The sequence below is a fragment of the Charadrius vociferus genome, unplaced genomic scaffold, assembly GCF_000708025.1.
Source record: "Charadrius vociferus isolate BGI_N301 unplaced genomic scaffold, ASM70802v2 scaffold88, whole genome shotgun sequence".
Classification (NCBI taxonomy): Eukaryota; Metazoa; Chordata; class Aves; order Charadriiformes; family Charadriidae; genus Charadrius; species Charadrius vociferus.
The window spans coordinates 3,144,366-3,171,188 of record NW_009649619.1 but is presented as its reverse complement, the minus strand read 5'-3'; the positions used below and the strand labels follow the sequence as shown (position 1 = coordinate 3,171,188).

Genomic DNA, 26,823 nt, shown 5'->3' with positions numbered 1-26,823 from the left:
CTCCCATCCCGTGTGGAGGTGCTAGCCGCGGAGCCGGAGTGGAGCCAGCCTGGCGTTAGCTGCTGGGTCAGCTAGCGCGAATGTTTGGTATTCGGCTTCCTCGGAGAGTGGTTACCTTGAAACGAGCAGGGCCGAAACGAGATGACCTTGATAGAGCAGTTTGTGCGTGGTGGGTTCGGCGCTGCCGTGCCGCTGCTCGGTGCGGGTGTGAAGTGACACAGCCCTCGTTCTCTCTCTGCCGGTTAGCGCAGCTGATCTCCTAGCGCTTGCCCTGCCTTCGGCTGGGGCGTTTGTGGCTCTCCGTAGAGATGGGTTTGGATCCCTGTGCCACGTTAGCTTCTCTTTCTTGGAGAATTGCGGAGGATCACCCCAACTTGTGCCTCTTGCATCTCAACTACGAAGCTGTCAGGTTCCACCCGGAATTAAACTTATTTTCGGGGGGGTGTGGTGTGTGTGTTTCTCTGGGGCTTTTTGTTTGTTTGGTTTGGGTTTTTTAAATCAGTGCTTTAATCTACAGCACACTCTTAAAACATCTTCACACCCTAGTTTAGCTATTGTGGCTGAATGCTGAATAGGTTAAGATGAAACCTGGAAGAAAGCCTGATGATCTCAGTGATAAGGATGTATTCTAAATCGTAAAGGATCCGCTCATCCTAAATTGATCCTAAAATTAACTTACAGTCATATCAGGTTAGTAACCCCTAATTACAGTGTAGGATTTAAATAGATGCTGAATTATTTGTACCTGTGAGAAATCTGAGTCTGGTTTGGGTTTGGGGTTTTGGGGAAGGGGGGGAGAAAAAGCTTAAAATGAGCTATTGTGTGGTTCAGCCTATTGCAGTATGCCTGTATGTGCAAATACTTCTACTTGCTCAGTCAGCAGATACTCTTAATATGAGTTTGTGGAGGCTTCAATCTGCTTCATTGCTGTATCAGGCATTGTGCTCTGTTCAAAATTGCGTTCTCTTCTTACTGGAATAAAAGATAATTTTCATGAGTATTTTTTCTTCTGTGAATTTTAGGCGTTTGGTTTTTTGGGGGTGGAGTGGGGTTTTTCTGGTTTGTTTTTTTATTTTCCCTAATTAAAAAGCAGTCTCATAGATAATGACTGTCACCAACAGACATTTTTATTTTTTTTGACTGCCACTGAAAAGGATGAAAATACTACAAAGGATTCATAGTTGTAAGCTGATAAAATGTGCCACTCCCATTTTTGTGCTGGTCTGGCTTCTTTACCGTAGGGTAGTGCAGAGTAGACACGTCAGTGAATACTTGCTGAAATGCAGGGTGGGCTGTTGCTTTTTAAGAGGTTTGAATGACTGTACTAATATGCCACTACTGTAACTAGCCACCCATATGCCAAAATAAAGCATTTCTTAACCAAGAAATTCTTGGAAGAATGATACGCCTGGTCTGGAAAACTTTGTGCTTAGCTGAGTGAGATTTCTAAATTAATTTTACTATATTGAATAAAATCCCCATTGCAGCCCAGTGCTTACAGTTTTTCTCACCTTCCAAATGCAATTTTGTTCTGCAGTTGGCTTTCAGTGAAAGACTCCAAAAATCATTTTTGTAAGCCAAAATTAAGCAGCTTTTCTGGAACTTCTACTGTAATAAGCATTGGGTGCGTGTGTGTTAATGTCAAGTTCTTTAATGCTTTATGGAGATCAATATATGATGATTTCTGCATATTAGCAGTTTCTTGTGGATGCTGGATGTTTTTTCTTTCACTCATAGTGTCTCAAAGGAGTAAAACATTAGATTTAGGGACAAGGTTCACCTTGTCTGTAGAAGTGGTAATAGAAGTTAATATTTGACTATGTTAATTTGTGAAAAATAGCTAATAAAAAATGAGTCTTCTAATAGCAACTGGGAGAAACAATAGCCGTTTGCTTCATTCCTGTCAGCACAGTGGATATACTCCAGAGTTGATGGTGCAGCTGAAGCATGTTATGATGGTGCACTCATACACTAGTCACTATCAGCTGCTTGCAAGGAGTTATTAATGCAAGAATAATGTCTTAGCTTTCTGAATGTGCTGTTGATCACAATACCTTTTTTACTGTATTTCTTTGCTTATTTTCTTGCCGAAGTGTGGGTTTGTTTTGTTTTTTTTTTTCCTAGTGAACAGCTTTGTCAGCATGAGCACTATCCCTTTACTAAACAAAGCTAAGTACTGTTGAGTAATTGAAATACGTTTTTCTTGGTTCTTTTCCTTGTTTTCAAACTGATGTCATGCATAGCAGTATTAACAGGTATTAATGAGGCAGACATTCCAAATTCATGACAATGTTTCCCGTCACAGCAATGCAGGCATCATAGGATTGATTGTTGAGACAGTGCCCAGTTAACAAACACAGAAAAAGAGGGTTTTTTTGTGTCCCAGAGCTTCACAGACCTGTACCTGTGAGTCCCAAAGAACTAGCTTGAACTAGAAACGAATTGTATGACACAGAATAGTAAACGACAGCTGTGTTGCTCTGCATTCATGTGTGGTTTTCATCCATCTTTTTTTTTTTAAGGTGGGGTTGGAGGAGAAGGCCTTTCTGGAAGTGATAGGGATCTCATTTTAGTTTCTGAATGTGTTGGAAAGGTTGGAACTATTGCCCAAGGTCAGGTTAGGTTGAGAGAAAGAATTCGGTACCATTTGAGGAGCTGTTTGTGCTAACAGGAAAAAGTCCATGGCTGGAACACTGTTCATAGTGCTCATTTGTGATTATTAGTTTTCACAGTATAGTTTCTCTTTTTATTATTCTTTTAATAGAAATGGTATAAACAACCTACACATGAAAGCAGGTGGGTTTTGGAAGTCAAATGTGAAAGTATCTGTAATAGGGATTTAGTTTTTCTGTGGGGCTGTTTGACCATATTTATTGTTTGTATATCACTGATACTTTGCGTACTTAATGTTTGCTGTATTACTTAAAGCTTTGGAGTAGATGGCAGTTGTGTAAAGGTTGTTTTATTCCATTAGGTCATGTTTTCGGTACATCTTCTTACAAAACAGTGTTTGTAGGAAAAATAAAAATAGTATGTAATGCCAAGTCCTCTGATGTAGATCATAGTGATACAGTAATTAAGGGTGGAAGGACCTCTGAGAGACTAACTTGCCTTTCAGAGCAGAGTCCGCTTAGACCAGGTTCCCAGGGCTCATCTACCTAAGCTTGGAATATCTTCAAGGTCAGAGGTTCTGCCACGTCTCAGGAAACCTGTCCCAGTGTTTGACTACCTTCCTAGTGATTTCCCCCCCCCCCCCAAGACCTGAATTCCCCTGATAGCTGTTTGTGCCTGTTGTCTTCATGTTCGTTATACAAGCGCCTCCAAGACTGATACGAGCCTTCATCATCCTGTTATTGCTGTCTATGAAAGATCCCTATGAAGCCTTCTCCTCTGAAGGCTGAACAAGCCCAGTTCTCTCAGCATCTCTTCATATGTCACTTGTTCCAAACGTCAGTGATCTTGGTGCCTCTTTGCTAGTCTTACTCAGTACCTATTACAAACACAAGTTAATACATTATACTCTGTTATGATTTAGGATTGTTGTACTTCAAGGAGTCGTAACAAGTGTGGGGTTTCTGTCTAACTGTGATTTTAACCTTTTTTTTTTTTTTTCCATTGTTAGACTGTGACATCTGAAAATAGCTTGGGTATGAGAAATCTTACGATGACATTTTGAGACAAAGAGCTTGTGGTTGTTTTTGGCTTCAATTTCAAAACCATATAAATCAACCTAAAAATATTTTAAATAGGTCTTATTTTATACCTTAGATAGTATTTGCTGTTTGTAAGCTCATTCTTAGCAGTACTTCATAAAAGCAGGCTGCTGGTCAGAGGAACTTCAGATGTGTTTACAAATAGAGGTAATGGAAAAAACCATCAAAACTCACTCCTGAGCATAAATTTTAACATTGTTTTCAGTTCTGAAGTTGCTCTAGTCGTAAAGCTTTAAAGGGACTGCAGCTGGGCAGAGATGTGAAAGCATTACCTTGAAGACTTTTGTAGACCCTATTTAAATTCTCATGTGGTTCATCTTGTTCTCCACTCTTAACTTGCCCTGTCTTTTTGCTTCTCTAGGAATATGAAGAAAAAACTGGACGAGCTCACAGACCACTCTCTCCTAAACAGAATGTGAGGAAGAATCTTGATTTCGAACCACTCTCCACCACAGCACTTATTTTAGAGGACAGACCAGCGTAAGTTTTGGGAAGTACCACAGCGAAGGTCCCTTTAAAATTAGGCTAGCAAAGCTTTTCTTACTCTTTGTATTTGATTACTCTTACATTAAACAGATGATTTAAAATTTAAAGTAGATTTTTTTTTTTCAGGCAAGCGAATATGAAAGTGGGATGATTATGAGAGAAATTATTCAAACAAAAGTATTCTTATTTTATGATAAAAGCAATGGCTTTGTATGAAAGGGGGTAATTAGGAGAGCAGAGCTCTAGTTTTGAGTACTTCTAGCTTCTAAACATGAATAAGGGATTTTTATTTTCCCTCAGAGAACATAAGCATAAAAACGAAGCTTGTATATGCTAAAGAAATTGAGAAGCAAGGATACAGTGTCCTGTTTACACAGAGAAAGACCACACCTCCATAAATAATGAAACAATATAATTATTGTTCTGCAGTGGGTTCAGCATTGAGTTTTAAAGGTTGTCAAGTACTTGATAATTTGTTTCGTGCTTCTGTTGCTGCAAGGAGATTCTTACTGGCAGCTGCTCTACCATGGTTTGCTCCTGAATTACACATTTAGTCATGCTTAGTCAATTTGTGAAGGGTACCCAGCTTTACAGGCACGGCATCTGCATTTTTAAGATAGCTGTGCATTGGTGTAAAGAACTGGCATAACATAGGTCTGTGTTTTCATCCACAAATCTGTATGAGGAATGCTTATATCAAAGTACTCTACTTGTAGGGTCATTTAAGACACTTTTTGGCTTGACAGACTATGTGACGAGACTTCTTGGGACATCTAGAACAGTATAAGAATGATTATTTGTAATAGCAGGTTTTATTGTGTACAGCTGGAAACAATACATACTAGCTTATTTATTGCATTTAAAACCTGTCTGTTATAAAGCACTCAATATGTGAGATAATTTGAGAAGTACAGTGTTCAGCTAGATTGAAGTAGTGATACATAACAGGATAACATTAAGATTTTGCTTTCTTTCTTCCTGTTGATAGTCCGAGGAACTCCTAGCAGAAGAGGTATTTTTAAGATTCAATACAATTGAATGATCATGTCTTTTGTCTAGTAGGGAAAACTGCTCTGGACAGCAGTTCTGTATTCTGATGAATCTTTATAAAGAATCTTTTTTAATTGCTTATTTATGGTTTGCATACTTTTTTTTTTACCTGTTAGGCTTTAAGTAATTTCTTTTCGATTTCCTATGACAAAAAGACTTAAGACTTCCGGAAGAAAAATGCAGTGAGATTTTTTTTTCTGACATGTCTGCTCTTGATTTTGCACTCATTTCTAGGGTTTAAGTAAAACTTCTTAGGAAAAATCAATAAATATTCCATACTCCCTCTAGCTTTAACTGGAAAAATCTTAATAGATACTAAACATCATCTCACAAGTATGGCGATGTCGTTACAAGGTAGGAATTTAAATGGTGGAATTTAAGTTAGCAGAACTTGCATTGTTTCTTCTGGTTTTGTTTTCCAAACTTTCCCTAACTTACACCATTTCTAAAGACTTGGATTTAAAAAAGATGCTGGTCAATTTACATAAATGAAACTGGAAAAGAGTAAATTGTTCTCTGTGGTTAACAATGACACTAATGTGAAAATCCACTTTTCTTGTTCCTGTAATGATCTTGATTTAAAAAAAAAAATACAGGCTATGCATACTTTACAAGTAATATGGTTATCTAAATAGTAAAGAATACTACTATTAATTGTGACTGTTGATGGCTAGCAGCTGCCTTGTGTGTGACACTTTACAGGAAAGTGAGGTTTTGTATGCCTTTTGTATTAACCAAAGATATAAACTGTCCTAGGAATACAATACAGTGTTCTACAATACAGGATAACAAAATGCTTAAGTCATTTCCTGTTCTGATGTTTTGGTGATCCTGTAGTTGTATGAGATACGTAGTGGTTATGTCAATTACAAATATGATTAGCTTAAAGTTAATGTGGTCTGACATATAAGTATGTGTATTTGTGTGGCAGAGACGTTACCAGTCCAGGTTTTAATCACAAATGAAAATGACTGTGTTGGTATTGATAAATGGAGAATATAGAGGATGACTTCAGTGCCGCTTGTTGCTGCAGAAGTGAGGGAGGAGGAGTTAAGCCTTTAAAACAGACATGGGGTCTCAGAGAGCAGAGGGGAAAAGGAAGCTGGTGTGGGGAGCCATTATACTGTGGGAAAGAAAGTTCTGGATATAACTCTTAAATGAGGTGCACAGTAAAAGTATGATCTTGTCTTATCTGTAAAGATCAGTTTAAATCAAAACTATCAGCTTGGTATATACCAGTATATTCCCTTTATTTATGAAGATCAGCCTGTGGGTTCAGTTGGTTTAATAATAAAAAATGCTGAAATTACCAAACATAAGGAAATTACTCAGCATATTTCGTGTATAAAAGTAGTCGTAGCTCGTCAGTGTTCTTTCCTTCTTTTCTGCTGACTCTGACAAAAAAAAAAATATTTTTTTCCAAGGATCTGTTGGTCTACTATTTGATCAAATATTTTGACAAGAAGCAGTATATGCTTTTCTTTCAGAAGTGTTTAGAGTTTTCTTTAGACAGGCTTGCCGACTTTTAAATACTGATGATTATTATTCTTTAAATTTAAGGAACCTGCCTGCAAAACCAGCCGAAGAAGCTCAGAAACACAGACAACAGTACGAAGAAATGGTGGTTCAAGCGAAAAAAAGAGGTGATGGAATTTCTTGTTTTCACAGGAGAGAAGTAAAGCTAGGGGGTATTTTTAAACCTGAAATGCACTTGCGTCAGTCCGTTGCTCTGTAACATGAGGGACCTGTACCTCCCCTCAAAGAAGAATCAATCCAGAGAAGAGAGAGGGACGATGGTAGTTTCATTAAAAAGCCCCATGCCAAGCTGAAAAAGAAAATAGTCCTAGAATTTAGCAGGAAATAATTTTTTTAGTTTGTAACTCTTAAATAATTGAGTAGTGTCTGTTTGTGGGTTTAAAAATTTACTAATATACTGAAGTAGATTATCAGTCAAATTAATGAAGACTAGACTAGAATAGACATTAAATATACAGGATGTTTAATGGTTTCGTATTGGGAACAACTTGTTGAGGGTGTAGTACACCAATATATAATTTTCCACATAGGAAAATGTACGTAGTTATGTTCATGTGCTAATCTGTCTCCCACCTAAAATTTACAGCTTTCCCAAGGTTTTGCTTATAACTTCTTGTCTGACACTCTTCACAGAAGTGTCTCAGCAACACTGTATCATGCACATCAGGTAGAGCTGACAGTTGTGGTTTCCTTCTGCTCATATTTTTGACCATCTGGGTTTTCTAATAAAAACAAGCATTGCAATAGTAGGAAATCTGGACTCATAGAACTTTTGTGTCCAGTCAGAGCTACTGGAAATATTTAATTTTTTTTTTCCCAGTTGGCCAGGCCCTCAAGCCATATGAAGTGGTGGAAAGGTGATATGAACACAGGACTTGCTTGCTTTCTGCAGTTGACATATTAATAAAAGTATCCTCTTGGTGTTTTGAACATCATACACCTACTAGTAAAGTTCTAACTTCATGTGACTCCCATATTAGTAAATCCACTTAATGTGTAGTAGTCCAAAGGAATTTCTCCATTCTTTCTTTGTAGGGTACATGGTTTGGGAGAAATGGCATGGTGCTCAGGTTAGGCGATGGGCCAGGTCCTCTTGCTGTCTTCACCAGAGTGGAGTATGTCATCCTGTCCAGATAAATACCCTGACAAACCCATCTTCCCAAAATCCAATCCAGATGAACAACTTTGTAGGGTCACGTATTATGTAGAGGATGGGAAGTCAAAGAGCATAAACACCCTCTTTTTGTTTAGAGAAAAATTCAAAGCCTGCGTTTAGGCAGGCTTACAAAGAGCTGATATCAAAGCTGAAAATATTAGGAGGCGGTTGGTAGGGTTTTGCTCAGGCACAGCTTCTTTTGGGCTTTATAGTGGACCCATCAGATTGTGTGTGTTCATTCCAAAGACCTTGTTCATGGTAATGCTGCTCTTCACTTAGTTTTCCTTGCCGGGTCAGTACCTTCTTATATTGTAGGCAGCGTGTGTGTGTGCATGTGTCCTGTATTTCCACTGTGCTGCTATAGAGTGTCTGCCCGCGTTTGTTAAATTGCGTGTGTAACAAATTTGCCTGTGGAAAAAATAGTAGTTGATGATGCAAGAAGAAATACCAAATGATAATGCAAAAATGTAAAATATGTTTAAACGTGAAAAATGTTTTCTTTTTAATGACCTGAAGATTTCCAGTGTGTGTGTGTGTATATATATATTTGTGATGTATGACATTTTGATTAACCGTATGCTAAGTAGCATAAAAAAAATGGCTCTCGTGATTTCCTGACAGTAAATCTAAATCATAATTTCTGAAGACCAGCACAGAAGAGTGAAAACAAAATAATACAAATTTTGTATTTTAGCTTGTATTTTTGATTCTGCCATAAAAAAGGGGTGGGGCTTTATTAGGAAATACTCTGACCTGTCCTACTGGGGGTCAGAGAAGCTAATTCAAAGTTACTAATGTGGTTAGGTTTGAAGGGTCAAAGGCGCCACATATTATCCAACTCCCTTTGTCCCACCCATTGAAAATGAGCCTTATGGATAGTTCCACTTTTTCTTTATTCATATTTGGCATCACTGCTTAGCTTGCTGTATGTCTGGGAAATTTTGATTTGAACAGTCCGCTGTAGCTTTCAGTGAATATAGTGTGCTTTTACATGGATGTATAACCATGAATAGCTAACACTGAATATTTGGTTTCTGGTTTTATTAACTTAAAAAGGAAATTGCTTTTCTGCAGAGCTTAAAGAAGCCCAGAAGAGAAAGAAACAACTGGAAGAACGCTGTAAACTGGAAGACAGCATTGGCAATGCTGTTTTAACTTGGAACAATGAAATCTTGCCCAACTGGGAAACTATGTAAGACAGTATGTTATACTGAGTTTTAATTAAAATTGCTGAGTTTGTATCCTGAAGAGAAATTACAAAGTTAGCAAGCATAATTTTAAATGGTCTTGGAAGCTTTTGTTCAAAAGTAGCTTTTGGACAGCTACAAAGAAAATGAGCAACGTGTGTTTCGTTATTTCTACAAGGTGGCTGGAAGTGATGCAGATCTTACTGTTTGTCTTACATGGCGTTTCGGGATATTCAGAAACTGTGAAACACTTTAATGTAGTCATCTGTGGTAGAGAATGTAAAAGCAGAAAGCATAATGCTTAAACACCATGCATTTATCAGAAATGAGCTTTCCTTGACTACTTGAGCTGTTGATGTTATAATATCAGATGTAGATTGAAGTAATGTGTATGGTATTATGAAGCCTCTTTAATTACAGAGTGGTATACCTGCTGGGATAATCAAGTGATGGAAAAGAGAAGTAGGGAAAAGTGATTTAAAAAAAAAAATACTAAATTCTAAAAGATTTCCTACAGAGATGCAGCACAGGCAATTGGTGAGCTACCTTCACTGTCCAGTCTTTCATGTACTTTCCTAGTCATCTTAAAAAAACCACACACAACCCTAAATATAACCACCACCACCACAACAACAAAAAACAACCTCCACAAGCATTCACAATTGCAATTTGCTTAATCATGGAGTTCAGTTGTCCTGAGAATATATGTTAAAAACATGGATGGAATTTGTTGGAAAATGCGTTTCTGGAGAACTGAAGTAATAAATTAAGTATAAGCAAATTGCAGATTTAAATGCGTTTTTAGTATTTGAAGGTGCATCTGTTAGGGCTGCTGTTAAAATAAGGACCCCTTTTCCTGTATGGGTTTATAAATCCAGAAGTTCCCCAGTGTATTCACTATTTTACATTTTAATTCAGAATCTGCTTTTAGATAAATGGATTGTTGTGTTTTTTGTCACTACCACAAACTTTTGTTGGTGCTTAGGGTGCTATTCTGTTCTTCCTTCTGGGCTCTCAGATTGATGAACATCTGCTCCAGCTGTTTCAAAGCCTGTGTTCTGTTAAAATGTCTTTCATGCTAAAAGTTGTTACTTGTTACATCTTCATGCATTTTTCTGGAGGATTAGAACTGCAAAGCTGTGTGGGAAACTGCATGTCTCATTTGCACAGCAGGGTGATGACTGGGGGGAGAGGGTAGACTTCCATAACTTGTTTCTGTATTTAATTTTACATGGAGATTTAAGTCTGTCCAGCCTTTAGCATAGGCAGTGGTGTAGATATGTATTTAATTTTAATTTGTTTATTTCTGTCCCCTATGATTCTTCCTGGTCAAGTGTGGTTGCAGATTACGGATATTCTGATTGCAGTGCTTCTGTCAAAATAAGCTATTGACTTGGAAGGAAGTAAGCTTTCCATTATAGTTCAAAGCAAAATAGTACTGAAGAATGGGTATGTGCAAACTGCATTTGACTTCTTGGCCTGTTGATGTTCATTTTGGTTTGGATCTGTTCAGCAGTGGTAGGAGGACACATTCATGATTCACCTGGCAATGAAGTATTTCTCAGAATAATCCGTTTTATTTTAAACAGGTGTTGTTCCCGTAAAGTTCGAGAGCTATGGTGGCAGGGCATCCCACCAAGTGTGAGAGGCAAAGTCTGGAGCTTGGCAATTGGCAACGAGTTAAACATCACCCATGGTGAGACTGTTGTTTTGGCTGTTATCTTACAAAGAGAAGTAGTAAGGGAACAGTCTTGTATTTATTATGGTGTATCAGAGCCTGAGGTGTGGGTGTGAGGAGATGTTATCTAGTTATGCTTTTTTGTGGTGCTTTGACCTGTTTTGTTCAAAAATACAGTGTCTTTTAATGTTGTAACGGCTCTACGACTGCTGCTGTGAGTTGTTTCTGATCACTGCTGTCACTGTGTCTTGCTTTGATGTTGGATGGAGATGGTCAGAATTAATGACTCGAGCTTGCTTTTTTCACTTTGAAACTTAGAATTGTTGCTAATTTTGTAATGCCTGTAAGTATGCATATAGCATTCTCTGATTTAGAACAAAAGATTAGGTTTGTGAGAGATAAAAAGACCCCTAGGAAAATTTGTGCTTTTGCGAAAATAGAAATAGTGTAGTACTTCAGAGTACAGAAAAACACAGCTCTCAAAGACTAACATATATAATTTATTCCAACGTGGAAATGTGGTAGACTGCCCGTATTAGTGCTGCGTTGTGCTGCTTTTCTGTGCATGGCATAGTTACCTTGGGTGTAGTTCTTACATGGAATTTTCTAGACTTACCCCAGTTATCCATCGAGACTGTAGTTTTGAACACCAGTGCTCTGTAAGAAAGTAACTGCTTGAACATCAAATGCAACTTGTGCCTAGATTGCCTTTCTTTTTCTCTTAGTCTTAAGTTATATGTCAGTGGAACAAGTCTTTCAGAACTACAACCTACTTAGAAATTCAACTACTGTGGTAGAGATACTGTTACTTGTAACGACTGGGGCAGCATTGCTCGTATGGTAGGTAGGTAGTACCTGACAGTGGATATGAGCCTATACAAATAGTGGACTTAATTTTCTCTGTTTTTCTTTTCCAGAACTGTATGATATTTGCCTGGCTCGTGCCAAAGAGAAATGGCGATCACTTAGCACAGGAGGGGCTGAAGTAGAATGTGAAGGTACACTTTTCGTGAAGGATTTATGCTGTGTTACAAAATAAGAGATTTTGTAAAATTTTTCCTTAAAATGAAATCACAGATTTTAAACAAAAAAAATCAGCTATAAAGATGCTTCTTGTAAAAAGAAAGCTTCTTTTTGTAGAACAAGAAATAACTCTATTCTATCTTCTTAATTAAACTATTATCTCTTATAAAACACACTTGTTCATTTGTCTCTATAAACTATCTCTAGGTACAGTTCTTATTTGATGCTAATTTGTAGGAAAATTTGGGGATTATAATTTGAATTGCAGCACTAAAATACTTTTCTGCATCTGTAGTTTTGGAATTGAAACTGAAATTATAGCAGAAAATTGCATTTTAGTCCCTTATTGCAGCTTTGAGCCCATCTCTTGGGTGTGTTTCAGAGAGCAGCAATTTATTTTTGCAGATGAAGTGGTTTGGGATTTACTAATTGATTGGAAGAGTTGTCTGTTTTTGTGAAAGTGTAAAACCACATGCAGATGCTTGAAATTGCCTTTGGTAAGTAATGATGTTGAGCAGAAAAAGAACATACCCACTGGCATTTGTCAACAGAAAAATATTTTTGATTGGAAATCCCCTACTTTGTTCTCTAAAGATTGTTGGCATCTTAAATAAGATGACATCTAGTACATTTCCAGCTTCCTCTTGCACTTTATTTTCTGGATTGTGATTGGTGTAAGGATTGGCTAGTGACAGCTCTTGTTTTTTTATTGCTCAATAAGTAGCAGTAAGGAATTCCCAACTATATGTACCAGAACAGACAAAATACAAATAAATTTTTTTGAGATCAGAAAGAAAACTAATACTTTAGAAATTTACTTTGTATGAGATCTGTTTCAGTTATGGCGAGTGTATTGCAATGTACATGATATTTAACAACGCTTACAAAGAGTAAATAGACATGATTTTGGAAGGAGAGCTAACAGGAGTAGAGATAGGTGGCATCCATCAAATGCTTCTGCTTTAGGACTTCTCCCGCCCACGACAACCTTTCCACAGAGTCAGCTATTTCAGGAGCCACTGGGAAGCCTTGCTGACAGCAAGGGGTCACACGATGACGGGCTTGTGTCTGTCTAATGATTTGTCAGCCAATACCAGTAAAGTACCTGGCCTGCCTTGTTCTGTTGTTCTGTGTCTTTCCTCCCCTGGCTTTGAAACATATTGAGGGTCAATGTGCACTGTAGGGCTGCTTTGAGTCAGGTTGTACTTGCTTCTTAGCCTGTGTGCTGAATTCGGGGAATTGTCCTGTCTATACCCTTACTCCCTAGTACTTGCATCAAAATACACGGACTGTGCAAAAACTAACCCCTACAAGAAAAAAAAGAAAAAGTATGATGATGATCCATGTAATAAATGCAGTAACTTTTACGTTTGTAGATGCTGGATTTTCTGCAGCTGACAGAGAAGCAAGCTTGGAGTTAATAAAACTGGATATCTCAAGAACATTTCCTAATCTCTGTATATTCCAGCAAGTAAGCAATGTTAACTTTTGTCTTGACTTCTTGGTGAAATTAAGTTTACGTAATTTTGCCTGTCCCTTGGTTGAAACAGCCCATTGAGTTCAAATCTGAAGGAGTAGACACCTTGAGAGGAAAAAGTTCCTAAAGATTTTGGAAAACTATATATACATAAACTCAGAAAAAAGTAACCTCAAGGTACTATACATTTGGAAGAGGCAAAAAACAATCTGATGGCTAATCATGATTCATCTAGCCCAGTTCATGCTGGTTTGTTTGATGAAGTGATGCAGGGGAGTGTTTCCAAGTCAATGATTCAACACTGCTGGGTTGGAAATACACAGTAAGTGAGAGAGCACAGCTCAAGCAGGCAAGACTTGGTGGTCCTTTTTTTTTTTTTTTTTTGGTTCCATGCAAGACCAGTTTAACTTGTGTGCTTTAACAACTCATTTTAACCAGATATTTTGTCCTTCTGTACAAAAATTTCAGCAGCTCTGTAAAAGTTTAGACTGTGATAAATCATCATTTTTGGGTGAAACTTTTGCCTTTGGAAATTCGCAGCCAGTTACAGTACTTGGTGTAAGATAAGGCAGCTGTTAGTAGTCAACAGTGAAATTCTTGTTAGCTGTACATGTCGTTCTTGATATGCACTGTATGTGTTATGGCATATTGTTGTTCTAACCATTTTCTTCATGGTTGAATTCTGCCTCATGTCTAATAGGCAATTAAATAGTTCTGATTAGTATTCTGCTTTCCTGGCACTATTGTCAAAGTGCTGCTAAGCTATAAGGAATCGCTAAGATTTACATTCCTCTTGTATAAGGATTTACTATGCAATTGATGTATTGGATGAATTGTATGCATTTGTAATAAATGTGGTATGGAGGGCTGTTTCATGCTCTTAAACACAAAATTATTTTGAAAGACTTGGGGCTGTTCAAAGCTGTACAGGGAAATAACGTGTCCTTCGTCTGATATAATAGGTGCTGTTTGTAGCACTGAAGGGTTTTTAAAACGTGTTATATACTCAGAAGTGTTGTCTTGTTTTTCTTTTAATTATAGGGTGGTCCTTACCATGACACGTTGCACAGTATTTTAGGAGCCTATACTTGTTACAGACCTGATGTAGGCTACGTAAGTGAAGAAATATTTTTTAGGAGGGTGAGGAGGGAGAGCTAGAGGGAGGGAGGATTGCATTAATCAGTCCTTTGTAGACCAGTATTAAATGATTTTGTGAATACTTGTGGGGTTTCTGTGTGCTTTCTTCTATTCCAATACATGCTTGAGAAGTATATACAATGGCTCTGTTGCGAGATTTAAGCTTTTTAACAGGTTAGGTAATTGGAAAACTCAAAAGTACAGATTTGGACTGCTTGAAAATTGGAGTCAAAAGAGAAGTTGTAGTTAAATTTGGTCCTCTAAAGTACTGTTCTTAATGGCAATCTTACTGAGAGTCTTCTGTTGAGTATCTAACTCCTCTTGATATGCATTTCTGTGTCTTAGTACTGTGAGCTTCTGGAACAGTCTTTAAAGCAATGCCCATTGAGGCTACATGAGCTCCCTCAAAGTGTTTGAAGTAGTGATTATGAGAGGACTGAGTGGATTTCAGATATTCCATATAGTCTTCTTTTTTTTCCCGGGGCAGGGATATATACAAATCTTATGAGGAACAACTGAGGGAACTGGGGTTGTTTAGCCTGGAGAAGAGGAGGCTGAGGGGAGACCTTATCACCCTCTACAACTACCTGAAAGGAGGTTGTAGCGAGGTGGGGGCTGACCTCTTCTCCCTGGTGACAAGTGATAGGACGAGAGGAAATGGATTCAAGTTATGTCAGACGAGGTTTAGATTAGATATTAGGAAAAATTTTTTCACTGAAAGGGTTATTAAACATTGGAATAGGCTGCCCAGGGAGGTGGTGGATTTTTTGCCATCCCTGGAGATGTTAAAAAAAAAAAAAAAAAAAAGGTAGATGTGGTACTTGGGGACATGGTTTAGAAATGGTTGGACTTGATCTTAAAGGTCCCTTTCAACCTTGGCAATTCTATGATTCTATGATATATATTCTGTTAGCTTATTCTTTATTAGGGAGCAGTTGTTTTAGAGAAGGCATATATAGAAAGATAACGTTGCTATTCGGAGTGTTGCATGGGATGCTTTGCAAAAACTGCTGGATGTGACTGTGGGGAAACTAGAAAAAGGGCAGATCAGGTGGTGTGCTTCGTTTGGCGTGGAACCTGTTGTTGTGTTGGGAAGGAACTTGTTCCTCAGGTTTGCAGGAAAGACTGTCACACCTTGGTCCCTGTGACTGTACAATGGCAGCGTTACACCCTCTGAGCTAGCTTTGACTAGGTTCAGCCAGGACTGATTCCATAGCGTACTGTGTAGAATAATGCAATAACATCATGACCTTATGGTAAATGAAACATGAGCTTAATCTTAAAATGCAACTTACTGCTTGTCAAATGAGTCATTGCAGTTGTCTGTAACTGCCGGTAATTGATTGAAAAAGGAAAGAAAATACTTTGTCTCTAGTGTCCTAGTCCAGCTTTCCATAAGTAAGGATATATATGATCCATCCCCAGGAGAAGAGGGATTGCTTAGAAACAGATTATGCGTAGAAACGGATTATTCTTCAAAAAAAACTTGATTCCGCGTATTGAAAGCACTGTCATCCTATCCTGTCTTAGGAGTTTTACTCAGAGCCTTTGAAAGGAGGCAGCATGGGGATCATTAGCTTCCATGCTCTGAACATTCAGTACCAAAGGGTTATGTGGGTTAAAAAAATCCTTTCTGAACGTTTTGTAAAATTTAGCAGCTCAGTGAGTGCATTAAACACTAGTGATTACAAGGACAAAATGAGGCAGTATTCTTGGAAGAATACAGTTACTGCTGAATGGTAACACTTTTCCTTTCTTCAGGTACAGGGCATGTCATTCATAGCAGCAGTATTGATCTTGAACTTGGATACTGCAGATGCCTTCATTGCTTTTTCTAACCTTTTAAATAAACCATGTCAGATGGCATTTTTTCGTGTGGACCACGGCCTTGTAAGTATGCAAGAAAACTGTAATCTGTGTTGTAGGTACATGTAGGGGAAGTAAGTTAAAAAAAAAATAATTGATGGGCTCGGTAGCTTGGAAAATAAGTCAGGATTTATTTTAAAGCAACATGCTTGATAACAACAAAAAAAATCCAACACACACATGTGCACACCCCCTCAAAAAAAACCAAACCAAAACCTGCCCCACTAACCTTTTTGAACAGGCAGGTGAATGAAATTGTTCAGCTGCTATTTTATGATGCTCAGAGAATAGTTATGAGAATATTATTGTAGGTGTTTTTCAAATTGAGCACTGTAGTTGAAAGCTGAAAATGAGTTAATATTAGAAGTGTCTTAAAGGTGCTTTTTATCCCAAACTAATAGGTTGCTAAAAATAGATTGTTGCAGGAAGAACCAGGTTTCCTATCTCTTGCTGTAGCAGCTATATTTGAAAAGCAGCCCGAGGAAATCAGATGAGCAGACCCCTCCAGTTTTCAGTGGGAGCTGGTTGCCTGGTTCTCTCTGGGGTCTCTGAAATTCCTTGTTAGCGTGTACGGTGGGCTGCTTGTGTATCATAGCAAAATAAGACACATCTCCTGAAATGTTTTTAATTTACTTTAAAAGTGTTTTTTGTAAAATGTATGTATTTCTTTCTCACTTGTTTACTTTCTAACACTATGGAAGTAGGATCTGCTTCTCAAGAGTTCAAATGGGAAAAATAAAGCAAGGGAATGGATGACATCAACAAGTCACTTTTGTTGTTTAAACAGTAGGACACTAGGCTTCCTGTCGGTATTTGCTGCAGGAAAAGCAGTATGTAATTCCCTGTTGCAGCCCCTGAATCTCATCAGTTGTAAATGTCCGTGGGGAGATGTACCACAGCACAGACCGCATTGCTAGAAAAAGTATCAGTCCGTCTCCATTACTGTACTTGGAAAAAGAGGACATGCTCATGTATTTAGTGTGTAAATATGGTTCTTGTGAAGATGATTTTGGAATTAAATTTGCTAGAATAAGATTATTTTTTTTTAGCTGAAATAGTGGGTTTTGTTATGCTCTTGGATAGTGCTGTTTAGTTATGTTAGCCTGGCTAAATAGAGGCTCCATGATAAATGAATGCTTAAAGAAAAGTAGAGAAGGTGATACATGAAAGAATATTAACATATCGTGAAATTGCAAAGCCATAATTCAGACCAGAAGGAAAATCTTGTACCGAATATTTCAGAGTAGCGAGACATGAAGTGAAATGGTTTTGGCTTCCTGTGGTTAATATACTGATCTGCTGTCTACCCTCACCTTTTTGTGTCAGTTTTAAAACTTAATAACCAAATGCTGATTTGTCTTAACATATAATAAATTAAAACAATAAGACCAGCATAAGTTAGTTGTGGAAGATAATAATTTATACCAATTTACCTTGATTTCTTTTGTTGGTTACAGTTTTATTCAACTAGAAATTATTTTAATTACTAGTAAGTAAATGTCTTGTTGAATGTTGATTTGATCAAGATAAATACCTGAACTGCTATTGCGTTTCTAATAGGGCTGGCTGCATTACTATCAATAGATGTGATTGTAGCAGTTATGTGTAAAATCCCTTCTCTAAAGGGATCACTTTGGAAGCAGGACTGTAACTGATGGTTCAGAGATAACTTTGTGTGGCTGGTTTTGTAGAATACACCCATCTCTGATTGGCTTTTAAGCCTTATATTCTCACTGGCTACTGGGCTCAAATTTTTATTTGCCGCTATTTATGAAAGTAGTCTACCATCTGCCACTTCATTCAGATGAAACAGGAAAAATTTCTGTGAAGACATTAAACAAAAAATCTGGGAAAGAAATCTGTCATTCTTTAAAAGGATTTCAAACAAAAGGCTCCTCTTTTCACTTTTCTGTCATGGTGTTTGGGAAGAGGAACGCTTATACAACTCATACTTTGAAGTAATCACAGCCATTCTTTATTGCTTTTATAGGGATGCTCTAATTAAAGTTACTGAATCATTTAAGGACTTTGCTTAATTTTTCTCCCTGTAGTATTAAGAGGATGGGGAGGGAGAGCTAAAAAGCCTGGTTTTTACTCTTAGTTGGATTGGAAGATTTTCTTTTTCCATGCCCTCCATTATGAAATTTGACCTAAATATTCATATTTAAAATAATACAAAATTCTTTGTGTTAAAAGGAGTACAGTTCAGGGGTTACAGTATTGGATGGGAGTTTACAATCTTTCTCTTGCCATAGGTGTTTTGTCTTGATCTTTGACTTTTCTACGTGAACTTGATCGCTCCCTTTTTACAATAGAAATGCTATTATCTTATTTTAAAACATATGGTATAAAAGAAGCTTTGGTATTAGAATATGGTTTACAGTATGAGCCAACTGGACGCTTCGCTCTTGCTGTGGACTATTAAATTATTTTAGTTCCATATTTCATTTTATAATCCATTGGGCCTTGGATTTTATTCAGTGTAATATTAAATTACTGCCACAAGCATAAAGCACCATTCTGTTATAAAAATTATTTTGAGAAATCGGCAAATAATTTCTCTCCTGCTGGTATTTTTCTTTCCAAGGGAAGCTGGCCAAGACCCTGAACAATAATTACATTGTTTAGTATGAGAACAGTATATAGGGTGGATCTTAACTCTGTGTGCTTGCAGATGCTGTCCTTTATGTAAATGTTTAGCTCTTTATTATATGATGTAATTCATACGATACTGTTTTTGAAGAGCATTAATCCACCAACAGATAATACATTTAAGCCTATTAACACAGCTAACTTCTTTTTTCTTCCCATTGTATTTTCCTAGATGTTGACTTACTTTGCCGCATTTGAGGTATTCTTTGAAGAAAATCTGCCAAAGTTATTTGCTCACTTCAAAAAAAATAATTTAACTCCAGACATCTACCTTATTGATTGGTAAGACATTGAAAGTATAATTAATGTGCATACTAGTGTATAGCTCCATGTCCTTAGCTGGTTTTGTATTCTTTTAAGGTAAAGGTTTTAGTGCTTGGGTTTGTCAGTCCAAATCATTCCCTCATACTTCTGTGATATTTAGTGTTTGCCTAACATTTATTATTGTACTTCTGTTGAATTTGAAGCTTATTTTGAAATACAGCTGTATAGCACTGTTTATCCATATTTAGTGCATGTTTAGGTTCATCTTCTGAGAAAATGTGTTAGTTACTACTACTAATGTGCAGGTGTGTACCGGGGGTGTATTTCCAGAAAGCATTGCTAGTCTTGCATTTGAAAGTTATAGTTTGTTCTCTTGCACAGAACAGGAAAAGAGTTGTTAAAACATAGTGTTTCTGTCCATACAACAAGAAGCTAGAAGCTACAGAAAAGCAAACACCTGGGCTTTTGGCAGGATGAACTATGACCCTTGGGCAGTATCTCACTTGTATGTTAGGTGGTCTCAGATCCTGTTTAGAGGATCCCAGTACAGATTGTTTAAAAACTGATCTTCTCACAGTCCAACTGAATAGCTAAAGGGCATTAACGCATTTTTAATTACTGCAGCTATTCCACTTAGCAGACAGGCAATTACAATCTTTTAATGTGGTGAAACTGCCTTCCTTTTTAGTTCTATTGTAATTAGAACCTTTTTCCTTAGAGAGGAAAAAAGACAAGGATCTTATTTGCACTCCTACCAAATTTCAGTGAGGTATAAGACACTCCAAATTGAGTATTTGCCTTTGTGCCTATCGTGCTTGGGTTTGGGGCAGCTAAAATGTCTCTCTTCAGCAAGACTTTCTTGTCAGTTTCAAGATGGTACGAAATCTTTTTTGTGAAAAATTGATTTGCACTTAAGTTGTTGACAACTTCTCCTGTTCTCAGGTATCTGACTAAATACCTTCAGTAAGAGATGGAATTCCCAGTAGTAACAGCATTTTTTTTCTGAGGTTCAGAAGTTACTATTTTGGAAAACATTTGTACTCTTAATACAATTCTACCTGAACCAAGCTCTCAATACCTTGGTGATCTTTAAGAGCTAGTTGCTAGCACTGAACTTGTTGCTGATCTGTTAGACAGAAATCCATTTAAAGTAATTCAGTCCAATCCAACAGCTAGAAATTTGAATACATGAGTTTTCCTGGGATCATAGAACTGCTGGGGCGTTGGAAGGGATCTTTGGAGGTCATCTAGTCTAAACCCACTGCTCAAAGCAGGGTCAACTAGAGCAGGTTGCTCAGGAGCTTGTCCAATCAGATTTTTCAATACCTCCAAGGATGGAGACTCCACAGCCTCTCCAGACAACCCATTCCAGTGTTCAGCCACCCTCACAACGAACAAGGTTTTTATTTTCTGGTGTTTAAACAGAATTTCCTGTATTCCAATTTGTGTCCGTTAGCTCTTGTCTTTTCACTGGATACAACTGAGAAGAGTCTGGCTCCTTCTTCTTTGTGCTCTCCTATCGAGTATTTTTATGCATATAAGTCCGAGATGACTCTTCTCCCAGCTAAACAGTCCCGGCTTTCTCAGCCTCTCCCTGTATATCAGATCATCTAAGCCTTTAATTATATTCATGGTAAGCTGGACTTGCTCCAGTACATATCTCTTGTACTGGGAAGGCCAGAGCTATCTCACCAGTGCTGAGTAGATGGTTAACCTGCCTTGGCCTGCAGGCAGTGCTGTTCCTAAGGCAGCCCGGGAGTTTGTGGATGTTCTTTGCTGCAGACACATTGCTAGCTTACTTTCAACTTGTTGTCCACCAGGACCTCCGTGTCCTTTTCTGCATAGCTGCTTTGTAACCTGTTGGCTTCTGGTGTGTATTGGTACCCAGGCTTATGTCCTCTGCAGGTGCAGGACTTGCCATTTCCCTTTGTTGCACTTCGTGAGACTCATGTCAGCTCATTTCTCCAGTGCCTCAAGGTCCCTATGGAGTGGTGTATCAACCACTCCTCCCAGTTTTGTGTCACCTTTAAACTTGCTGAGGGTACGGTCTGACCCATCATCTAGGTCCTTAATGAAGATGTTTAAAAGTATTGGATGGGTATCAAACTCTGGAGTACTCTACCAGTGGATTGGCTTGAAGCCGTATTTCATGCCATTAATGACAACCTTCTGAGCTTCTCAGTTCCAGTCAGTTTTCAGTCCACCTCACTGTCCATTTATGTGGTCCATACTTCATCAGTTCATCAACAAGGATTTTATGTGTTGAAAACCTTGCTAACGTCAAGATGAACAACATCCATTTCTCTCCCTTCATCCACCAAGCAAGTCATCTCATTGTAGAAGGCTACCAGGTTGGTCAGGCATGATCTTGCTTTCATAAATCCCTACTGACTTCTCCCAATCATCTTTTTGCCCATCATATGTTTTGAAATGATCTCCTGGAATTTTTCTTCCATTACTTTCTCAGGGATGGTGGGTGAGGCTGACCAGGCTGTGGTTCCTTGTATCCTACTTCTTGAAGATAGGAGTGACATTTGTTTTCTTCTAGCCCTCAGGAACTTCCCCTGATCACTGGGACCTTTCAAAGATAATTGAGAGTGGCCTCACAATGACACCAGACAGTTTCCGCAGCACTCACGTGTGTATCTCACCAGGTCCCATGCACTTGTGCATGCCCGATTTGTTTTAATATTCCCTAATGTGATCCTCGTTGCACTAGGCTTTCCCACTGGTCTGGAGGACCTGGGATTCGTGAATGTAAGTCTTCTCAGTAAAGGCTGAGATGAAGGCAGCAGTGAGCACTGCAGCCTTCTGCCTGTATTTTGTCACCAGGTTTCCTGCCCCATTCAGCAACGGGCTTGTGTTTTTCCGAGTCTTTTTTTTCTGCTGATGTACCTGTGGAAAGCCCTTCTCATTGCCCTTAACATCTGTTGCCAGGTTCAACTCCAGATGGGCTTTGGCTTTCCTAGTCTCTTCCCTGCATGCTCAGACAATGTCTCTGTGTTTCTTCAGGGTCCTCTGCCCCTCCTTTGGCCTCTTGTATGCTTCCTTTTTATACATCCATACAGGTCTCCTGCTGCCTGTGCTTGACTTCTGTGATTTTCATGTGCCTCTTGCACAGAGGTTAGTGTAACATGGGCTTTGACGTGGCTTTTACACTGGGATTAAATTTTAATGCAACTTGAGTAGGAGAGTGAGGGGATGTGTAATGGATAGGTTCATTTCTCCCAACATTGATGGGAAAAATACCATTAGAAGGAGTTTCATGACTGCAGGCTGAGAATATTAACCTGAACTAGATCTCTGCACAGAGCAGGAAGATGCTAGAAAAAATGCTGGAATGGGATAGAAGGGAAGGAAGAGGGCAGAGGCTGCTATGTTCAATGGTAAGAGGAAAGATGCTGAAATTGTATTGCTTCAGATAATGATGTGAAAACCCTGTGTGTGGAGGAAGCAAATGAAATAAAAGGGATATCAGAATAGGAAAACTGTAAAGATGATGGAGAATAACTAGATAGACAACATTAAAATCACCAGGTTATCATCTTTCTAATGGATTACTAGTTTAATATGGTGTCATAAATAAGGTGATTTTTTTATGTAGGAGAGACTCAAGATAAGTGTCTTCATGGTGCAGGCATGTTAATATCACTTTGTTGTTTAACTTTGAGCTTTACATTGTAAAGAAGAAATCCTGAGGAACACCCCCAGAAATTAGAGATTTGGAAAACGACTGTTTTGAAGAAAGGTTGAAGGTTTACATTCCCCTCAGCAATTTTCCTTTGATAAGCTAGTCTTTATTGTATTTTCTTAAGTAAACATTTATGTGACCAGTTGTTCTCTCTGAGCACATTTATAGGTTAAAAAAAAAATAAATCACTGACTTACGAGCAAAGAACTGAAGTGCTGCAGTCCGAATGTGTGGGGCACAGCAGACCCTCCTTTTGTTCCTTCTGTGGCTATTGTTAAGAGCCCTCAAAAAAAACGTCTGCAGGAGTGCTTGTGGATGGTGCTTCTCAAGGTTATTGCGCAAATGGACTGACAACCCATAGCATTTCTTGCTGACTACCTGCATCCATACTCAAGCTGTTTATTTTGATCCCAAGGACAATTTATTGTGTTCCTCCCCGTCCGCAGAGAGTCACAATGCTACGATCTTGCACAAGAATGTAGACTAGTTGAGGCAGCCCTGCCCAATCCTATATTAAACTTTTTTCATGCTTATCTTGAGCTAGGCAGCTTGTCCCACTCTGTCTTTAATTTTGATAAATGGTGGAGTTGGTATTTAACTGTGTAAGATTTACATACAATATTTAAAGATATATGTGTATATAAGAAGTATATATATACATATATGTGTGTGCATACATATATATACTTTCCATTTAAAGTACTTTGATCCTGTAGGAAGCAGGTTCAATTTTTTTTTTTTTTTAAATGGCCACTGGAAACTTAGCGAATGGAACTTTATATGTGCTGTCCTTACATTGTTTCCAGGAAGTAATATAGAAAAGATGTAAGGAAAAATCAGGTGGATCTGTGTTCTCACAAGTGAGTAACTAGTAAAGCTAGGGACTTTGGAAAATGTTGTTTATAAGGTTGCCTGTGGCTCATGGCTGCCAGTGAATTTGCTGTAGTACACCTATTGCTTCATCAAAAACAGAACTGTTTCCGGAAAGATAAGAATGTGGTTTCGGTGTGTTTAAAGCCTGGGAAGAGTATGGTACAGCGTTGCTCTGAATAGACAGACCTTTTGGTTGTAGGTAAAAATCTCTATGAAACAGCCTTGCTCTGACAGCATTACTTTTATTTAAATGCATGTTTGTTCTGAGCTCCAAAGGGATGCCTGCTGCTATTCTGGTGGCTGGCATGGTTACTGTGCAGGCATGTGTGCAGCATATCTCAGTTGGTGCCAGCTCTGGGAGGGCTCCAGTAGCCAGTGCTGCACAGACCAGTTGCTGGGAAACCCTCCTGCTTCTGCTGCAATTACAGTGGAATCAACTGGACTCCTTTGTGCTGCTTCCTGTAACCGGTGCCAGCGGGGAACGGCAGTAAAATTGGTATGCTTTAAATCATTTGTTGAAGGGATGCATTCCAAGAAAAAGAAAAGGTGTGTGTGTAGATGGGCCTGGCTATGCATGTGATGCAATGCTGCTTTAGGTTTTTTGTGGGGCTGGTAGAGGATCTAGGGAGGGGAGCCCCCCACCAGTTCAGTTCCACCACTGCCTTCTGCGGTGGGAAAATGCCAAGGACTTAAGAATTTAATTAAAAGGTACAGTGGCATGATTATTAGTGGATGCCTGCCAGAAGTAAGGCATCTCTTTTAAAAAGGACTCATGTGCTTCAAACGTAAATCCCAACTGATAAATCTCAAGGTAAGAATCAAAAAGCTAGACAGGTTTTTACTTTTTTTTGAAGAATATAAAGGGAATGAAGCGTGAGAGGGGTGTAAAGAGCAATGTACAGTCAGGTTCACAGAGAGTAGAGGGGAAATAGTGTCTGAATCAGCCCGGTTGTGGCCTCTCGGCTCTGTCAGCTGATGTACCACAGGCTCTTGTGAGCAGAGCAGAATGTGGATTTGCAAAGGACACATGCTGTCTATTTATGGCCTGCTGCTGCTATACAAACACTTCTTTATCCCTACTCAGAAAAATGATTTTGGCAATAATTATAGCCAAGGGCTTTGTTTGTACTGATGGATTGATCAGTGGTTCTTTAGTATTGCATTGACTGTGATTGTGCTGTGAACACTAACTTTCTATTGATGCCATTTGCTTGTTACAGTAAAGGTCCAAGCCACTTCATGTGGACGTTTGTAGTGGGCACTTCCAGTGAAGTGTTTATAAACATGCCATCTGTTACATTAAAAGAAACACAGTCCATGTCATGCCAGTAACCCCACCACCCCCAAAAAATGAAGCTGAACATGATGCTTTAAATGCATGCCTCCTTTTCAAAGAAAAAATTGACTGTAATTCTGTCCAAAGGTTTCTGGTGACATCCTGATTTTTTGAATTTGAGTTGTTACCAGACTTAAAACATCAGGCTTCAGCCCAATTTAGGGTGTGTTCATTAGGGTGGAATCAAGTGAAGTACTGCGTTGTATTGTTGTGGTGAGACAGCAGGGCTTTTTGGGTGCTTCTGACCAGTTGGAAATTGCTCAGGAACTCACACAGTATTTGTATTATATTGATTCATTTTAGAGTGCAGTCAGATTTGCTGTGTGCTAAGAAGTTGCTCTGTGGCAGTCAGTATTGTATAATATATACTACTTTTTCTTTCCCTAATAAGGAACAAAATAAATGCTTCCACTTTTTTTAAAAAATGTAATGATTTTGAAATTGTGCTAAATAAACTATTACCAACAAGCTTATTGCAATAACTCTGAAGGTGCTAATGAGAACAGAGATGCCACTATACAATAAAGTAATGCATGACCACTTAGAAAGGTGCAATCTTTGTATCAATCTCAACTACATCTGCTTTGAGACAAAATGTAACAACTAAATACGAGTACCAGGATGAAGGAGGGAGGATCCAAGAATAAGTTTAAAAGCTCGATTTAGGTCATCAATTTCCACAGCTGAGTTCTGAAATTGCATAAATATTTTTGTGCTGTTAGGGACATGGGAAAATAATGTGTAATGCAAGAATATAGAAGATCTGATTTGCATCACTGTTGTTGTGTGTGAGTTGCCAACCCAAAATGTGGCATATGTCTTCAGTGCTGTTGCTAACATTATTTAGGAAGACTTTTTAATTAAAAAATGGAAAAGAAAAAAAGGAAAGAAAACACAGAGGCTGTGATGATCATGGTAACAGTGCTTTACTTTCTTGATAACATTATGGTCATATGCTTTCCCTGTGAGTAGCAAAGCAGCCAGGATTTCATGCATCTACCTCAAAGTATGCTTTCATCATAAGCGGGGCTGGGAGGAGCAGGAGCATCTGGTACTTTTTTTCCTCTCTTCCAAACAGATAGTGGCCAGTAGCCTGTGTTTATGTTACTCTGGACATCTCTGCTAGTTAGCTGTGTTGTCTGCACCTGGGACTTCTAGTGAGTTGGAAGAGGGCTGCAGAGAGAAAATCATCCTGCGGTACAGTGAGAGCAGATCATGTGCAAGTAGTGTGGTAGCGCTGCTGGGAGCCACTGCTGTAACTGGTTTAGGCTAGCAGCTGCTTTATTACTATAGTAAATTTCATCTGGGTTTCAGACCAGTAGCTCAAATGTCTAATAAAAAAATGTCTTTCAGTAGGAAATATTTGAAGGGAGCAAATGCTGTATCCATTCTTAGCAGTAATGATTCCTGCTCTTGTTTCATTGCTTATTCTAGGGCGCCCAGGCTCCATTCTTGGGCATTGATGTGTTTAATTCCATGCTAGTATTAATGAAAGTTAATTGCCTCATGAATTTCCTGCAAATTGCACTTCCTTCCAAATTACGAAGAGATCAATGTCAAATACCTTATTTGATGTGACAGCTTTTTTGATGTGAGTAAATCTTTTCCTACAAAAAGTAGTTTTCTAATAAATAGTTCTCACTATTCTGACAGTTAATTTTCTGCATAGTTGCAGGTTTAATACACATGGGTTATTCA

The 26,823-nt window shown here is 38.4% G+C and overlaps 1 protein-coding gene across 1 annotated transcript in view; it reads left to right on the top strand.

Annotated features, from left to right (window-relative positions):
* TBC1D14 (TBC1 domain family, member 14) overlaps positions 1-26,823 on the top strand; it is a 76,754-nt gene that overhangs the window by 43,768 nt on the left and 6,163 nt on the right. Inside the window, exons 4-12 of the mRNA XM_009890553.1 lie at positions 4,075-4,193; positions 6,810-6,892; positions 9,016-9,133; positions 10,718-10,824; positions 11,724-11,804; positions 13,206-13,300; positions 14,348-14,419; positions 16,205-16,333; positions 19,134-19,243. Of these exons, the coding sequence (XP_009888855.1) occupies positions 4,075-4,193; positions 6,810-6,892; positions 9,016-9,133; positions 10,718-10,824; positions 11,724-11,804; positions 13,206-13,300; positions 14,348-14,419; positions 16,205-16,333; positions 19,134-19,243 (914 nt within the window). The remainder of the gene's footprint in view (positions 1-4,074; positions 4,194-6,809; positions 6,893-9,015; positions 9,134-10,717; positions 10,825-11,723; positions 11,805-13,205; positions 13,301-14,347; positions 14,420-16,204; positions 16,334-19,133; positions 19,244-26,823) is intronic.